Below are 16,235 nucleotides of genomic sequence, written 5' to 3' on the forward strand. Positions count from 1 at the left end.
TGAGGTGATAGGCCCGTGCGGAGCACGGGCAATTTCATTGAAATTCTGCTACAGCAGCCGTTGGGCCCGAGTATGCACCCATGAGTGTGGGTTGTATAATGCTCAGGTATCTTCTCGGAGTGTTCATCGAAATTCTGTAACAGACTTTAATGTTTCTTCATCCAGTTAGATAATGTGAGTATTCTATCCCGGCGACACAATCTGGGCACATAGCTATGGACTTTGCTGAATGGCTGGTTTGGCATTTTGGGGAATCGTGATTCACTGTATACGAATTATTCTGCATGTACATACGATTCAATATCAGGTAAATGTACGATCATCGCTTTTGTTGAGGCATACGCATTAAATGATGGATAGTCGAATGAGGAACAGGATAACCTCTTTCATATACAGAAAATTCGATGATGAATGTTCGGGAATCAGTCTGGAAGCCAGTCTTGTAACTGCGACAACAAATAGGAAGCCGAGCAGAAAATGGTGCAATGAAGTCCACAACAGCACTAGCCTAGAACGGTTTGGCGTGCCACCCCACCTCACAGGCCTCGGCCAGCATCGCGACTTGAAAGTCCCCGGGTCACTTCCTCGCTATTCCCGCACCTACACTGACCTTTTGAATCACCCCCACCATGTCCGACGCCGCCGCTGAACCCAAGAAGGAGAAGTTCGCTCCAAAGGAGCCTGTTACGCTGAACCCTCCCAAAGATGACATCATCGAGAGGGATTATTTGGCAAAGTGCGATGGTAAGGCTGTCTCTAAGCAACCGCAATCTGGATTGTTTTTGGAAGACCGGATCGACTGACAACAGATTCAGGTACAAATGAAGGTTACCCAACATTAGTTGCTATCAAGGTATATTATTGAACCCATCATCGAGATGTTATCCCGAGGCACGTGCAGTGGAACTGACGGTGATCTAGGGCGACGTCTTTGATGTCAGCGGCAAGGAGACATATGCGCCTGGAAAAGGCTACCACGGTTTGTTTAGCCCCAGCCCTCTTTCTATAATTGAATGCAGCTAACAAACCATCCCAGTTTTTGCGGGCAAGGAGCCTAACCGCGCTCTTGGTCTGTCTTCTCTCAAGCCAGAGGATTGTATATCCGATTACTCCGGGTTGTCTGAGAAAGAGCTGGGAGTTTTGAATGACTGGCACACGTTTTTCAGCAAGCGGTACAATATTGTAGGACGACTAAAGGCGGAAAGCTCGAATCTGTAGACGAGGTTCGTTTTCTCAGTTGATTCGCGCATATCATGTTGTAGAAAAGGCCATCTATCGACACCTTGGACATCTCCAAATCACACATACTCATTCAAATGATCGCTAGCGTCGAAGCTTAGACTCTCAACATGCATATTTGTATTTGATTATATAATCCAGCAACGACTGTTATTTTCTTGTCCTCAACTTGATGACCACTAAACGACCTGATATCCGACATTACACCACTCAGAATTTTACACAACCCCCATATAAACCATCATTCTCCCGTCTTTCAAGCTGGCGCTTTGATCATCAATCCAATGAGGGATTGTACTACTTCTGCAGCTGCCAAAACTGTTGTCTCGCCGGCATTGTCGTATACAGGGGCAACTTCAACTATAATACCAAATGTTGTCAGAGTCTAGTCGGTTTGAACAGCGGTGGATCGTGAACACAACAAGATACATACCAACATCAGCGCTAATTACATCCATCCCCTCAAGACCATCCAGGATAGAGAGTAACTCTCGTGTGCTCCAGCCACCAACCTCGGCAGTTCCCGTGGCTATAGTTTACATCAGTTACACCGTTTAACGTTAAATTACTGGCCATAATCTATTCCCACATTGTAACAATGCAAGTATCGCGCCGCGTAGTGATATCAGGTCAGAACTCACCAGGAGCAAAAGCCGGGTCCAGCACATCGATATCAACGCTGATGTACACCTTACTATCCCCCACTCGCGCCTTCAACTTCTCGATAACTCCCAATACGCCAATGCGATCAATGTCCCGGGCCTTGACCATCTCAAAACCACAGCGGATATCATTTCGGATATCACCTTTTGGTCGTAAAATTGCTCCTCGGATGCCAGCGTGGATCGATGAATTCCTGATCAAGCCTTCTTCGTGTGCAATGTGCAGAAACGTTCCATGGTTGACGCCACTGCAATATTCGCCTTTAGTAAGTCGTACACAGAACAAGATTGGAGATATACTTACGCGTAGTGGGAGATCCCTCCGCCTATCATACATTAGCAAGTTGTCGTACAAAAGGAAATATTGAACTTACCCAACACATCTGGATCCCAAGTGTCTGGTCGACAGTCAGCGGAAATCAGCTAGGGAGATTGGTCTGGCTTACCTAAATGGCTGTCGAAATGAATCACACTGACTTGACCCCAGTGGTGATAGGCTGATCGTAGCGCAGGTAATGTGGTGGTGTGATCGCCCCCTAGAGTGATAATCTTTGGTGTACCACCATGCTCGGTTGAGTTGGTTTTTCTGGAAGAGATGATCTTGAAGCCAACAATCAGTCAAAGTCTCCATTATAGTTAGAGGTGGGCTACGGACCTTGTGGGATCTGTCAAGCTGCTTTAGGGCTACTGTGTTGTCCTGTTACATTTCTGAGTCAATCTTGCTTTTGGTGTTGTGCGTGGGTGGCATTACCAAGAAAGTCAACGGAGCATCACCGCAGTCGACTATCTTGGCCCAATCGAAGTAGACATTTTCTCCTGTTTGAAATTAATCTTGGTCGGTTCTCAGACTGTAAATAGTTCCGAAAACAATCAAGAAAGGAGAATAAGGCGACGCCGAGATGGCGGTTTTCAACAGCCAAGTGTTACACTAGTGCTGCTGATTCGTGCACGATCTTTTGCGATTGTTACTCGCAGTGACCTTGTTACGTGCGCAAATTTCACACGTAATAGCTTTTGCAGCCGAATTCCACACTCGAGGAAACGACTGTACCACCTAGAAACTTTCATGGCATCTCTACTTACCATTATAAACGCTCCACAAAGGACCTAGCCGACGTGATCCAGCTCGAATGCCACTAGGGCCGAAGCGCGCTCCAGGACGAGCAGTTACAGCCTACCAGTCATCAGCATCCGCCTCATTCACACCTTTCCCATATACAATATTTGCGCCCGGCATAGTGTGTGACTTACAGTGTCGAATGGCGCGCCAAGGATAGCAATGTCAAACGGCTCAACATCGTCTCCTTCGGGCGCGAGACAATGTACATATGGCAGGTTGGCATATGTCGACAGTCCTGCAAACTTGGCTTGAGTAACATCGGACTCGAATAGTCCCTGAGGAATAACCTGCTGAGATCCGTATCCGGCGACGGGTGGAAAAGTGATTTCCCGGGTGTACGCTACGGTGAGGAATGGCGCAATGGACAGCAACGAGGTAAGCGCCATGGTGAAGAGAAGATGCTGTCAGAGGAATTGGTGGTGAAGTAGAGAGTGTTATGTAGAGCTGCGGTGTATCTATGTACTGTGCCTCTATGCTGCTTGTAGCCAATGGCGATAAGAAGCATTTCATTCTCGAACGGGAAGGTACTGCCGACCCGAGTTTCCCCTCACGGCAACGACTGCTAGCCGCGTCTTCCGTTCAAGGGACGGATAATAATCCTTGTAGACATTCAAAGTTATACGCGATTGCATGCCACGTCTTCTATCTCTTATCTGTCACAAAAATACCCCCTAGATCTCATTTGCAGGTGTAATTCGTTACTCGCTTGGCCATGGCCAAAAACGGTTGTAGTAAGTACAAGGTGATGTTGCGTTTTGAATCCAAGTGTTTCAGCGACTAATCATCGCCGTGACTTCACACTCGTATAACAATTTCCCCAACGCCAGACTTGCAACTCCAACGACTGTATCCGGGGGGCGATGTCCATCTGCTTTCTTATCCATGAATTCTATCCATTCCTCGCCCCAACCTCTCTCCACGACGTCCTTTGCATCTTGCTCTTTATCACCCGTTTCCTTAACAATGTAGTGCCGGACGAAGACCTAGAATTGAAAGCATTGTCAGCAACATGCCCGTAAATTTCCCTTTGCGGTAACTTGATGCTTCTTAAGTTGCGTCAAGGTCCCGGGGGGCGTACAATATCTCGCGGTGTTGCGCCAGCAGCTTCTAAACACTTGTAGATGCTTTCATAAGCAGCTTTGGCTTGTGCCTTAATACCAGAAGGCACCGTGCCATCTTTTTGTAGGCCTGTTTGGCCGGCGAGCGTAACCAAGGCGGATGAAGCGACTATTGGAGTGACGCAAACTTGGGAGTAGGTAGGTGGTGGCTCTACCACAGAAGGTGGGTTGAATGCATTCGGCTTGTTGGACACCATGATGAGGTTGTTAGTTAAGGTAATTACATGAATACGTATATTTGTAGATATTCCTTACTACGAGTCTTACTATGAAGCTATGCCTCGGCATGAGGGGTACATTCGGTTCCACCTGACGTCATCGATTAGTACTTGCTTGATATGTTTATACCTGCCAGTTTCGCTCCCATTGTACAATCTTTTTACTCTTTGAAAGACGGACCGCAAGTTACGCTTTAACTTACTAGTACTAGAAATTAACAATCCAATTACCTCTGTTGGAATCAATTAGGACTCGACTTTGAGTCCTACTGATCCGCGACACTGATTGGTCGACACGAGCACTGGCAAAGGCGTCGTCACCGCCTATTGGCCCGTGCGCGGAGGTACTGTAGATACTCAACACGATAACAGATACAATCAATCAATCCGCTTCCTCACTATAGTATTTGCAGCTGCAAGTTGATTCACCACGTGCACCTTTATCGTGCCAACAACCTCCATGACACTTTTAACATTGACTTCAGGTATCGTAACCGTTGTCAAAATACCTCAAGAAAATTCCACGTTCTCTGCTCACCTCGAGCCATCCCGTAAGCAATTTTTCTATATTTACTCAATCTCTATTTATCCATCATTCTGGCTGTGGTTGATCTTCCTCCCACCTGATTTCGCACCAAACCCCAAAATGATCACTAAAATGCGCCTTTTCAACCAATTCCATCCCATCAGCCGACATCTTCTCGTCACAGGCTCCCACTTCGCTCGTTTCCAAGACGCCCATGGTCAAAGGATTAAGATTAAACAGCGCAACTTTATCCAACCGGTTTGGCGGAAAAGTGTGTTCGCCATATACACCCCAAGTATGACCCGGGTCATTCGGACAAAGTTGCATCCACGCATCGGTAAGATCATTTGCACGCACCAGGTCGTCATCTTCCTGGAGAACCGGATTGAAATCCCCAGCGATGATTCCATGGCCCGCTGCGCGAAGGTACAACGCGCAGATGGAAAGCTGAACGGGTCTGAGCGACGGATTGATTGACAGGGAATCCAAGTGGACGTTGATGAGTCGAATCCGAACGGAACTTTTACCAGGGATGTGTTCGCTTGAAGAGTTGAGAAGCATATCGCAGCATAAGGCGTCTCTGCCAAAACGACTTGGTAAGGGGATTCTCCAGATGGCGCCGAGCAGAATACCTTCTGTGGCTACCCAAACTTTAGACACCAGGGTGACGCTGATGAACTTCTGGGTTCCAAACGCGGAAGCATCGATGTCGCTTATGTACCATTTTTGCTGTATCCAGGGTTCTCCAAGAAGTGCTGCAAGCGCGTCCTTTGATACTTCTTGAAGGAAAATAACATTTGTAGCTCCGGTAGTTTTGATAACCTCCAGCAGTGCGGATATACGAGATTTTGGGAACGGTGCATCCGCATTTACGTTCCAAGTCACGAGACGGAGTGAGCCTACCCATTTATGCTTGATGCTGGACTGAGAATTTCTGTCGCTAAAGAATGGCATCCATCGATCTTGATCAAAGGCGTGCCACTTTTGGAAGCTAGGCGGTGCTGTAGTTATTGGTAGAGGTGTCTGCTGCCACCATGACTGGACGTGGGTGCGTAGTTGCGAAAGCATAACCAAATTGAACTTGCAGTGTTTGTCGGGGGTTGTAGAGTATAGAAGGGCGGTTATTTAGTTATTAACATAGTGACAGAGTAAAGTGAAGCCATATTTGTTATCGCAGAAGTGAAGGCAATAGCGGTCTACAATATACGTTCACCAATTATGAACAAGCCATTATACCGTACCGCTATTGCCTACCACAATCCAGTGGTGAAAATGAACATACCACCTATACAGCACCCAAGTAGGCTATATGGTACATGGACATGTACATCACCCCCCCACTTTTTAGCTAGGATCAATAGTGACATCACCACGAGCCTTCACACGACATCACCCCAACACAAACCGATCCACCAACCCAACGAATACCAGAACTGGGTCGTACACAAGTCAATGCATGATTGGATCATAGTACCAACGCAATGAACGCACCCAAGAACCCCTCTATCCACACCCGGACGAATAAGAAGCATCATGCCGCGCGCCCGCCTCCGTTGCAAATGCGGGGAAACGCTCCATCCAGAAAAGTGATATAACAGCATGCTCGCGCGACAAATCCCCATGGTAGTACACTGAAAACGCTCCACTCCCACCCAAATTATGGCGTCCAGCTGGTTCAGCAACACCTCCTCAAAAGAGGCACCGTCTGACCCTCCCGACCTCCGCATCCAAGTCGCCGACCAACGCCCTCACGATTTCTACCTGCAACCCAGTTCCGGGCTCAGTTCCGCAACAACTACTTCCAACCTCCCGAAGATCGCAGTCGACAGAACGCATTCCAAGACACACGTGTATAGTGCGTCGCTGTTCGATGTCGGGATCCTGAAAGATACGCTTGTTCCTTCTTTCTCGCTGCATGCGGGTTTAGCGGTGTTGGCATACGGGGCGGCGCGGTATACGGATCGGGTTGAAGCGAAGGACTGGTTGTGGCCTAGTGGACAGGTTGTCAATGCGTGGTGGTCTGCTGTCGGCCGGCGTGTAGCTGCTGGGTACACTGTCTCGCAAGCTTTTAGTCGGTTGTCCTGGCATGAGCGGGTTATGCTCACTGGCGTCACGTTGTGGGGAGGCCGCCTCTTTTACCGTATTGCAAGAAGGTCTATTCAGCGGGGTGAAGATGATCCGCGGTATGTGGAGGTAAAAGAAGAGGATGGGTTCTGGAATACTGCGCTTTTCAAGGTTTTTATTCCGGAGGCTTTCTTCCAGATGCTGATCAGTTTGCCGTTTACTGCCCCTTTCCGTCATGAAGGTGCGGTTATGACGGGTTACCATCCTCTGGTCCAGATGCTGGCAGTTGGCTTGTTTTCGTCTGGTTTGGCCCTCGAGAGTATTGCGGATTACCAGCTTGACCAGTACAAGGCCGAGGGCAACAAGGGAATCCTGCGTGAAGGTGTTTGGAGCATTGTCCGCAACCCCAAGTAGGTTACTTCTGAGCCCCCCCTCCCCCAACATATCATTCTGGCCCTTTCTAACTTTACTCCAGCTACCTAGGTGACGCACTAGTCCACATCTCCTTCATAGTCATGCTATACGGCTCCGACATGCTTGCACCCGTCGAACTGCTGGGCCCCGCGGCAAACTACGCCTTCCTCCGCTTCTTCGGCGGCGATGCGCAAAAGGAGCAGCATCAACAACGCAGATATTCTGCTTCGTCTCCTGAGAAACTTCGTGAGTTGGAAAAGTTCTGCGCGGAGAAGAACGCATTTTGGCCTAGTGTCGATGAGCTGAAGAATAAGTGGCTGTGGACTGTGCTGGGATTCGGTGGCTTGGGAATCGCTACCGAACAGTTGCTGAGAGCATTTCACTAGGTGCTAATGATCTTCACAAATACGACAGGGAGATGTATAGGGTGTACAGGGTACACGCCACTCTTTTTCTATTTCCTTGAACAAATATCATGCAAGTCGGATTTACAACGATCTCTTTCATTTGTTGGCAATTCAATAATACGACTTGGTAAGGAATATCTTTAGTGGGTATTCTCCATACCTCACCATTTACTATATATAACCTTTGAATACAAATTAGCCGCGTTACCATATCATATAGTTCTTCTATGGGTGTGCCCTTCGTGCAGACTACAACCAACGCAAATCCAGAAAAAAAAAATTGTATATTACACATGCAGCAGTCATTTTCACTCCATTTCTCTGCACCGACGCTATCTAGCACCCAAATCCCATATCCTCAGCGTCTCTCCCTTGCCTCCTCGCTTCTTGTTACCCTTCTCCTTGCCTCCCTCGGTAAGCTTTAACATGCACTTCGACACGCCAGCCAAGCACTCCAATACCTCACTCATCCTGCCGGTTTCTAGCAGACAGTGTTGTAGCCACTCGTTACTCTTGTCAGCTATGACAACAGCAACCTCCATAGCTTTGATGGCGGGGTCCTTATTCAAGAACCATGATGCAGACTGGAGAACGGAAAGATAGGCAAGAACCATGTCGGGAATGTAGGCCTTGAGGAGATCCCACGTTTGCTCCGTCAAGTAGTGAGGGTCGGCAGCAGAATAAAGAGAGATCGAGGGCAGGAGGGTATCGAAGATGGTGGAAATGGAGTCCAGAAGAGCCTTCGTATGTTGAGTGTCTGGCTTTGCTTTGGCGCCGGTGGTCTCTTTCTGACGGTCCGCACGGATCCTGAGTTGTTCGTTAGCTGGTGTGAAATGAGGTACATGAAGAGCGGGGACTGACTGGATAAGTGCTTGCTCCTCCTCGCGCCATTCGCGGAAAAGAACGAGTAGGCGAACGATTTGCTGGAGGTTATAGTATGGCAAGCTGGCTTGACGCAATTGCATCACCAATTGCCTGTGCTGGTTGGCATCAGGTAATTGTGAAATGGGAATTGCAGCAGCCCGTGCAGCGGCTGAGAGGCTGTCGCGATGCTCATGGAGTTGACGCTCATCTTGTTCTTCTGTTCCAGGACTCATCAAATCGAAAGGATAGCCAGTAAGGGCCTCTGTACGCGACAGTGACAGAGACTCGACGCTGAGATCATTGATGACCTTCTCGGCAGCAGCTAGGCGACCGTTGACTAGATAACATATTAGCCAGGGACCGGCATCAAAACTTGTAGACAGTACTTACGAAGGAAGATGGTCAGCGCATTGTTGAGGTGCTCAAACGTGTGTTCGTAATCCTTGCCAATGTAGTTGTACCATTGCAAAGCATCAACAATAATTTCGTCTTGCTCGCTAATCTGTTCGCCATCGAATGACCGCTTTATGCGCACACCGGGCCACAAGACTTGCTCATGAGGTACGCTGACAGGCTCCAAAATCTTGAAACGCTTGATGGGGTTTGTGATGACGGTAATGCCCGCACTGTTGAAGTGGGTAAATCCACTATCCCGTGCGGCAAACGTAAAGCTTTGAGACACGACCTGGATTACATCAAGTCGATACGATTCCATCAGCGCAACGCAGTGCCGTTGCTCAGTGCTGTTCTTGATGTCGGGAAGGACGCGTGCTAGGGTATATGCCGCACGCTCTTCGATCAGCTGTGCCGCGTAAAGCGGGATGGCGTCAAAACGTTGAGTAAGGCGCAGGAACTCAATGTAAGCAGCGATGACATTGTCCATGGTTAGGAACTGTTTGTCCTGTTGTGTATCTTCAAAGAGCGTATGAAGTCCATTACGGAGGACAATGAAGATGTGCACCAAGATTCGGAAAGCGTGGGGATCTTTGACAAGGTTCTGATAGTATCGCTCCGCTTCAAAGGTCCGGTATTCTCCCGCTGGTACAGGCGATCGGTCTTCCTCTGGCGAATCTGGGTGTATGATGAGGCTGTGAGGTCGCTTGTCTTGAGCAAACATATCCGCTAGGGCCATGCCAACTTTCAGCATCAGGTCGTCAGCATCTCTGCCGATGAGCGCGCCTTGAATGAGCTTGATCGGTGAGACAGCTTGGCTGGCGGTACTCCTCTGCTGCTTTAGTATACCAACGACCTTCTTAGGTGAGGCTTCCCAATCTCCAATGTTAGCTACTGCATCTTGGAAAAGGAACTTTTGGGTCAAGCTCTCCGTCACCTTGGTCGGGTAGTTCCTTTGGAGATACGTATCGAACCGGGAAAGAAGAAGGGCGTTGTAATGAGCATAAAGATGGTCGTCCCAAGATCGGCAGACTGCTTGTACTTGCTTCAAGTCTCCACTCAACAGACCGTATACGGCGCCTTCATAAGGTATCCGTGCCCCTCTCGCGGCGTAGAAACACATGCGGCGGAACAAATAGCCAACAGTTGGTCCAGCAACATTGGGACCACCTTCAGGGTGACTCTCGTATGCTGCTCCAATGCTGACTCCGCGCCAGGATTCGTTTCGTTCGTAGCACCAGTCGACAATGGTTGTCCATGGTAGTCCACGGCGCATCATCTCGTATGCAACCATCCAAAGGGAACGCTCGTAGTACTCGTCGTTCTTTTCAAGCGCACGCTTCTGCCTGGAGGGAGCATCTGGGTCGAGCTGTGTAACAAGATTCGCAGTCTTGTCCGAGGTCTGGATGTTTGTGTTGGCGGGCTTTAATGGCTGTTCGGCCCCCTCCATACGCTTCGCCTGCTTGATCTTCGCTTTGGTGTCGAGCCAGCCACTTGTCCATGTATGCGCGCCCTTGCCCGAATGCTCCTCGAGTGCTGCGGTAATGGCCTTGACATCGCTTTCGCTGTCTCGTGCTGTCTGCTCCAACCAGCGAAGAACAAGAGCCTTCTCTTTCGCCTGGTCATCCTCCAGTATGAACCTGTCCCAAATTTCGCTATTCTTGCAGTACCGTGCAGTGCCTCCAGCAGTTTCCAAACGCGCCTTCTTCTCTGCAGCCACATCGGTATCAGGATCGGGGTGGTAGTGTTCGATGACGAGCTTGAGCAGTTTCCACGTCGCAAGCTCCGCCTGCCATTCTCGAAGCTCCTGGACGTTTGCGGAAACAGGGGCGGTGTTGTTCTCAATCGATGAATTGACGGATTGGGAGGACTGAGCAAAGAGACTCTGGGGCGCATTCTCCGACGCATCTGCCATGCTCTGTATCTGCCGCCGGATGGTTTTGCTCAGACTGCCCTTGTTCTCTGCTTCCGTCGTCCGCTTCAACTCCTTGACATGAGATTCTGCGACATCCTGGAATTTGCCGACCAACTTGACCGTGGTGTGGTACTTGGCCCTCTTGGAGTCGTTTCCATGTGTATGCCAGTGGTCGACTCGCTCTGCAAACTTCTCGACTTCTTTGCCTACGCGGTCGGCCATTGCGCGCAGTGGTTGGAGCGGATCGTTTGAGATGGTGCCATTTGTTGGTCGGGAAGCGCCAAACAAAAGCGCATTACTATTTGGCGACTGAATCCGGTGTCAGCTGCCATGGAATCCATCTATGGGTGTTGTCGTGGGCGAGGCTGGAAGCTGTTTGATGACTTACCTGTGCTGCAGTCGACTGCGACTGGCGCGAGAAGGGTCGTAGCGCCATGTTAGGGAAAAAGGAAGGGAGCGTAGGATATGGCAGACGACAAGGAGATGCGGCGACTGTAGGCCGGGGTAGTCGGAGACTTGTCAATGGGTTGGTGAGGGCCTGGGATGGCCGTGGTTGAGCGTCCTAAGCCCGTCACAAAACAGAAGTCGCGCCCGGACGTGCCTGGCGGGTTAGCGTGTTGCCAAGAACGGCGCGCGCTAATGCAAAAGTACAAAAACCTCGTTGGGGATGCGCTCCGCTGCTCTTTTCTTTCTTTACAATGTTTATAACCTATACATGTGCTACTATAGAGTCTCGTCGGAAATTTGTCAGTGTTCTACGACGCGCTCATGCCATGTTAGAGAAACACACTTCCTGGTAAAACCGCCTGGACTTTTTCGGAAGTTTGATGGTGCGGACAAGAAAGAAAGTGTTACATGCCCTTTTTCCAGCTACGACTGGCTGGCTGTGGTTCTTATTCTGGGAACTAATGATACAAGGCCGTATCCGGCGGTGATCAAGACTGGATTCTATGAGATGCCTTTGGCGCGTTGTTGCATTTTGAGCCTGCTTTCTGTTAGCCTAGCAGCGACATGGCGACAGACTCGATCATACTTCAAAAGCGGATATTTCGGACAGCTCACGGTGCTTGCTTTCTCGCCCTGTCTTTGGTAAAAGGCATTGCAGCACTCATACAATGCGTCCACCTGGGACTTGTCAATTGTTGTTTTGCAGGATACCGTATTGCTGCCTCGGGCCATGGGAACCAACCTCTTTCCTGCACTTTTCTTCGTTGTAGTTGTTCCTCTGTATGCAATCTACCGCTACTTAGCTTCATACACGTACTGCATTTCCTGCGCGACACACTTTGAATTGCACATGCCCGTGGATGGCAAGGAGGGTCTGTCTGCAAATCTCTCTCCATTTCTCCCTGTCGTCTTGTCAGTGCGGCTGTCCTACCCAGTTCTCTCAGCGTGACATCATATAACCGTACCATGGTCAATCCGCCCCAAAGTACCGCAAAACTATCAAATCTCATGTACTAGGAGACTACAATTGTGAGACAGGAAGCGATTATGTAAAGGACAAAGTCAGGCGGCCCTAGTTTTGCGGATACGGTAGATGGGCAAGGTGAGGCCGGAGGGCTAGAAACGGCCAAAGCTTGGTGAGCGAGACCCCCACTAATTCCGAAGTGCTCACCTCAGTCTTGCGCCTTGATCCTTCACAATCGTCTTTTCACGCGTTGCCACCGCTGCTGCAGTCCCATCCGACGCGTTTGCTCGCCCTCACTAGACGCTTCTATCACCCAGCCCGATTTGCAAGCCCGCCCGCCGGTATTAAGGTACGACTATCTCCGCACCACACATTGCAGCCTCGTCCCGCGCGGCAAATCGTGCCCTCCTCCTTCACCTCCCGCTCCACCTCCCATCCACCCCACGACTGACCCTCCCATTTAAAAGCCTCCAGCCTAATCCCCTTGCTACACAGCATCCCAGTCGCACAATCAACAGCCACCACCCCTACTACCAACATGTCCGAGAACGGTTCCCCCAACAACGTGCAGCAGAAGCCCGAGGATGGCGGCCAGAGCGAACACCTGAACATCAAGGTCACAGACAACAACAACGAGGTGTTTTTCAAGATCAAGCGCACCACGGCCCTCGGTAAGCTTATGAACGCCTTCTGCGACCGCCAGGGCAAGAACATCTCCAGCGTCCGATTTCTCTTCGATGGCCAGCGTGTCACTGCCCAGGACAACCCAGACACGGTACGTAGCCAACTTCCTTTTTTGCCGCCCATCCGCCCTCCACTGCCGCTAATCTTTTTTTGTTTTCCTCGCTTCCTTTTTTTTCGCGGGGTACATGGGCCGTTAGCCTAACAACACACACACACACACACATACACGCATGCACACATGTGGACTAACACGGTATAGCTTGACATGCAGGATGGCGACACCCTCGAGGTCCACCAGGAGCAGATTGGCGGATGCTGACCAGCGTCATGGACTACATGGCTTTGTCTGGAGCGTTGCTATGCCCTGAATATCCGGCGGCTAGACAACTGACTGTCTATACCTCCCAAGCCAACCTAACCCAACCAACCGACCTTGCGACTTGCCCGAGACGTACGAAGATATAACTGCTTTAAGCGAAGGCGTGGCGAAAAGAGTTGACCTTGTTCTTTTCTTCCCTTTTTTGCACTTTTTTTCTTTTATTTCGCTGTCAGATACGGATATCACGGATTTTCTGGCGTCATGGTACTACCAAGCTCCGTCTTTGGGCGGTCCCCTCTTGGTGTTCTTCATTCAGGTAGTAGTGGCGGCGGCGGCGGCGGCGGGTAGGTGGATTTGCGGATGCGCTTTAACGCGGGAGATGATTTGAAATTCACTACATTTACTGTTCTTCCATCTGGTCCTTGATGCCTTGGGAAACCCCCGTGTGCTGCGCGAATGGCACAGTGGAATATCGTGACGTGATGACGCAACTTTGCCTATACAAGCAAAAGGCTAATTGTGCATTCTCCACAAAGTCTTGTATATAATGACAAGGTACAACCCCTACATCTAAACGCATGCAATGAGGAAAAGCAAAAAGGCTAATCGTACATTTCCCTTAAATCTTATATTTTTATATACAAAACGGTGAGGTTTCATGCTTCTCATCCAACATCTAGCTCACACAGCCCAAGTATCCCAACTCTAACACACAAGGAAACCCGACAAACTAATCATCCCAAACAGCCTTCTTCCTCGCCTCCCTCGCCTCCGCCTCCCTCTTCTCCCTCTCCTTCTCCTCCGTCCGCCTCTTTCTCTCCTTCTCCCTCATAACGCGATCATACTCTCTTTCCTCCTCCGTCCGCCTCGGCGCCCGCACCCCCAACGCCCCCGCAATCATCCTCCCGGCCACCGCCGTCGTCTTCTCAGGCCGCTTATCCGGACTCGCAGGGCTATTCCTACTCCGCGGTCCGTCACTACCAATGCTGTACCCTACATTGTCGCCGTGAGGGTACTCGAATTGCGTGGGTGAGGCGGGGGTGGGAGGTGGGGGGTTCGGGGGCACGTCGGTGTCGTCGGTGTGGGAGGAGGTTGTTGAGAGGGGTTTTAGGGCGTCTTGGGGTGAGGATTTGCCGTCTTGCGGGTCTTGTTGGGATGCCTTGCCCTTTTTTGTGGTGGAATTGCTGGTTTCGGTCTCGGTGTCGGAGGAGCTGAGGGCGTCGTCGTCGTCCCAACTGTCGGCTACCGGCTTGGATTTGGGTTTCTTGAGGGGCTTCTCGGGATGTGAGGGCGAGAGCTTGAGGTTGCCGAGGGTTTTTGCGATTTCTGTGTGAGAAGGAGGGTTAGTTTCTCTGGTCGTTTGTATAGATGGGGATAGGACGACGGTGCTTACCTTCTTCGCTGGGTGTCTTGTGGATGGGCGCCATATTCGTTTTGTTGTTGTATTCCGTTGTGAATTGCCCCCGTTGCTGACGTCCACACGAGTATTTGTAAGGGTATATCGTCTTAGGCTCCTTTTTTCCACGGGTTTCGCAGGGTCAAAGCAACCGTACCAGTCCTTTGTCTAGTACCCTATTCCAAATTGCTTGGAAAGATGCGGGGATAAGCGTTCGTTTGGTGGCTTTCCTAGCGGCTGGAGATGGAAACTTTAATCCAAGTAGTTCGAAAACGGCGATTCAGTCGACTCTGTTCGAGTGAGAGGGATAAAGGAAAATCACTCAAGTCGCAATGAGCCGTGAATATGAGAGGTGGTGTTCGAGGAATTGATGAACCAGGGTTTATTTTAGGTTTGTTTGCAAATGGTAAAGCAGAAGTCAAAGTCAAAGTACCAAAAGTCAAAGAGAGGGAGAGACAGGCGAAATAAGTACTACTCAAGAAACTCGTAATACACAAGCTTCCCACCCAGCAAGGGCGCGGGGAGACACTGGGGTGGGGCGGGCGGAGGGAGACGCATGCAACCTCGAACCTTGGTTTTCCCTGCTTGGAGGTTCCGGTCGAGAAACAAATTCCCCCCCACCTTTTGGCTTGGGTTGTGGGGAAAGGGCGCGCGTCACCCCATGAGCACATACACAAACGTTGTTTATTACGTCTGCGCTTCATCTCCCCGTCCCTTTCCGATCAATGCTATGGTTTCCATGCATAGTAGCGGACCCACCTCTTTGTTCTTTTCTTGTTGCTACCCAGAGTTCTAGAATCGCTAGTCTTTTACCCTGCCCCAGCATGCTTGGGGAGTTTTTTTATGGCTACTCTTCTCGGAACGCCTTTTTGGGTGTTATTTGGCTGGATGATGACGAGAGGTGAGAAGAATTGTGTTTTCCATACTTGTTGCTCAATCGTTTGAAATTCGGTCTTGCATTATAGGCAGGAATTCTAGGAACATCGTGGAAGCGTTCTATACATAGCTACACATACATCTATATCTCTCCTTTTATCCGCTATAGGCAATCTCGCCGCGATGCGATAGCATGACCATGCAACTTTTGTGAAGCTGTCGATACATGTGCAATTTTTAGCTACAATTGTATCTTTACATATCCTATGCATATACGTGTGGCGATGTGCCTCAAGCATTGCCTGTTCAACCACACTAGCTGCAAAATCTCAATAGAAAAATTGTGGGCGCATACGACCATATTTGTTGCGTGTTCCCTCTGCCTATTAGCAATGATTCTAGACACTCGTAGCAATGGAACCAGACCAATAAGCACTGATCGTTACCCTTTTTGCAGTGTGCGATTCGTCATGGTGAGATCTTAAGTCTGAAAAGATCTTCAGGGTTTTGTGGAGCGGTAGATCGGCGGATATGGACATGCGCAGGTCTGGGTCGTGTGTTCTAGCTGATCCTTAGCTTGCGTCACGTGACGCGCGGAAAGGAAAGAGA

At 49.8% G+C, this 16,235-nt stretch overlaps 9 protein-coding genes across 9 annotated transcripts; 3 read left to right on the forward strand and 6 right to left on the reverse strand.

Moving 5' to 3' along the window:
- Positions 1–629: 629 nt before the first annotated feature.
- COCCADRAFT_39902 (uncharacterized protein) lies at positions 630–1,218 on the forward strand (the record flags this gene model as incomplete). The annotated part of the gene is made up of 4 exons (XM_007717733.1): positions 630–744; positions 816–853; positions 922–979; positions 1,037–1,218. 4 exons carry the CDS (start codon positions 630–632, stop codon positions 1,216–1,218), a joined length of 393 nt encoding a protein of 130 aa, XP_007715923.1.
- Positions 1,219–1,495: 277 nt separating this feature from the next.
- Positions 1,496–3,407, reverse strand: COCCADRAFT_39903 (uncharacterized protein; the record flags this gene model as incomplete). The annotated part of the gene is made up of 10 exons (XM_007717734.1): positions 1,496–1,599; positions 1,673–1,768; positions 1,881–2,149; positions 2,206–2,227; positions 2,276–2,299; positions 2,348–2,501; positions 2,557–2,598; positions 2,653–2,717; positions 2,985–3,075; positions 3,153–3,407. 10 exons carry the CDS (start codon positions 3,405–3,407, stop codon positions 1,496–1,498), a joined length of 1,122 nt encoding a protein of 373 aa, XP_007715924.1.
- Positions 3,408–3,791: 384 nt separating this feature from the next.
- On the reverse strand, positions 3,792–4,336 carry COCCADRAFT_105696 (uncharacterized protein; the record flags this gene model as incomplete). Its single annotated transcript, XM_007717735.1, has 2 exons — positions 3,792–4,004; positions 4,100–4,336. The coding sequence occupies 2 exons, from the start codon at positions 4,334–4,336 to the stop codon at positions 3,792–3,794; spliced, it is 450 nt and encodes a 149-aa protein (XP_007715925.1).
- Positions 4,337–4,949: 613 nt separating this feature from the next.
- COCCADRAFT_105687 (uncharacterized protein) lies at positions 4,950–5,837 on the reverse strand (the record flags this gene model as incomplete). The annotated part of the gene is made up of 1 exon (XM_007717736.1): positions 4,950–5,837. One exon carries the CDS (start codon positions 5,835–5,837, stop codon positions 4,950–4,952), a length of 888 nt encoding a protein of 295 aa, XP_007715926.1.
- A 705-nt stretch (positions 5,838–6,542) lies between these two features.
- COCCADRAFT_39906 (uncharacterized protein) lies at positions 6,543–7,747 on the forward strand (the record flags this gene model as incomplete). The annotated part of the gene is made up of 2 exons (XM_007717737.1): positions 6,543–7,357; positions 7,423–7,747. 2 exons carry the CDS (start codon positions 6,543–6,545, stop codon positions 7,745–7,747), a joined length of 1,140 nt encoding a protein of 379 aa, XP_007715927.1.
- Positions 7,748–8,100: 353 nt separating this feature from the next.
- On the reverse strand, positions 8,101–11,376 carry COCCADRAFT_105694 (uncharacterized protein; the record flags this gene model as incomplete). The annotated part of the gene is made up of 4 exons (XM_007717738.1): positions 8,101–8,575; positions 8,630–8,969; positions 9,023–11,249; positions 11,329–11,376. The coding sequence occupies 4 exons, from the start codon at positions 11,374–11,376 to the stop codon at positions 8,101–8,103; spliced, it is 3,090 nt and encodes a 1,029-aa protein (XP_007715928.1).
- Positions 11,377–11,888: 512 nt separating this feature from the next.
- COCCADRAFT_39908 (uncharacterized protein) lies at positions 11,889–12,355 on the reverse strand (the record flags this gene model as incomplete). Its single annotated transcript, XM_007717739.1, has 5 exons — positions 11,889–11,925; positions 11,974–12,065; positions 12,130–12,176; positions 12,226–12,289; positions 12,353–12,355. The coding sequence occupies 5 exons, from the start codon at positions 12,353–12,355 to the stop codon at positions 11,889–11,891; spliced, it is 243 nt and encodes an 80-aa protein (XP_007715929.1).
- A 534-nt stretch (positions 12,356–12,889) lies between these two features.
- Positions 12,890–13,354, forward strand: COCCADRAFT_105661 (uncharacterized protein; the record flags this gene model as incomplete). Its single annotated transcript, XM_007717740.1, has 2 exons — positions 12,890–13,126; positions 13,295–13,354. 2 exons carry the CDS (start codon positions 12,890–12,892, stop codon positions 13,352–13,354), a joined length of 297 nt encoding a protein of 98 aa, XP_007715930.1.
- A 730-nt stretch (positions 13,355–14,084) lies between these two features.
- COCCADRAFT_29212 (uncharacterized protein) lies at positions 14,085–14,781 on the reverse strand (the record flags this gene model as incomplete). The annotated part of the gene is made up of 2 exons (XM_007717729.1): positions 14,085–14,680; positions 14,748–14,781. 2 exons carry the CDS (start codon positions 14,779–14,781, stop codon positions 14,085–14,087), a joined length of 630 nt encoding a protein of 209 aa, XP_007715919.1.
- Between the last annotated feature and the right edge of the window lie 1,454 nt (positions 14,782–16,235).

This window comes from Bipolaris zeicola (genome assembly GCF_000523435.1).
Source record: "Bipolaris zeicola 26-R-13 unplaced genomic scaffold scaffold_193, whole genome shotgun sequence".
NCBI classification, from domain to species: Eukaryota; Fungi; Ascomycota; class Dothideomycetes; order Pleosporales; family Pleosporaceae; genus Bipolaris; species Bipolaris zeicola.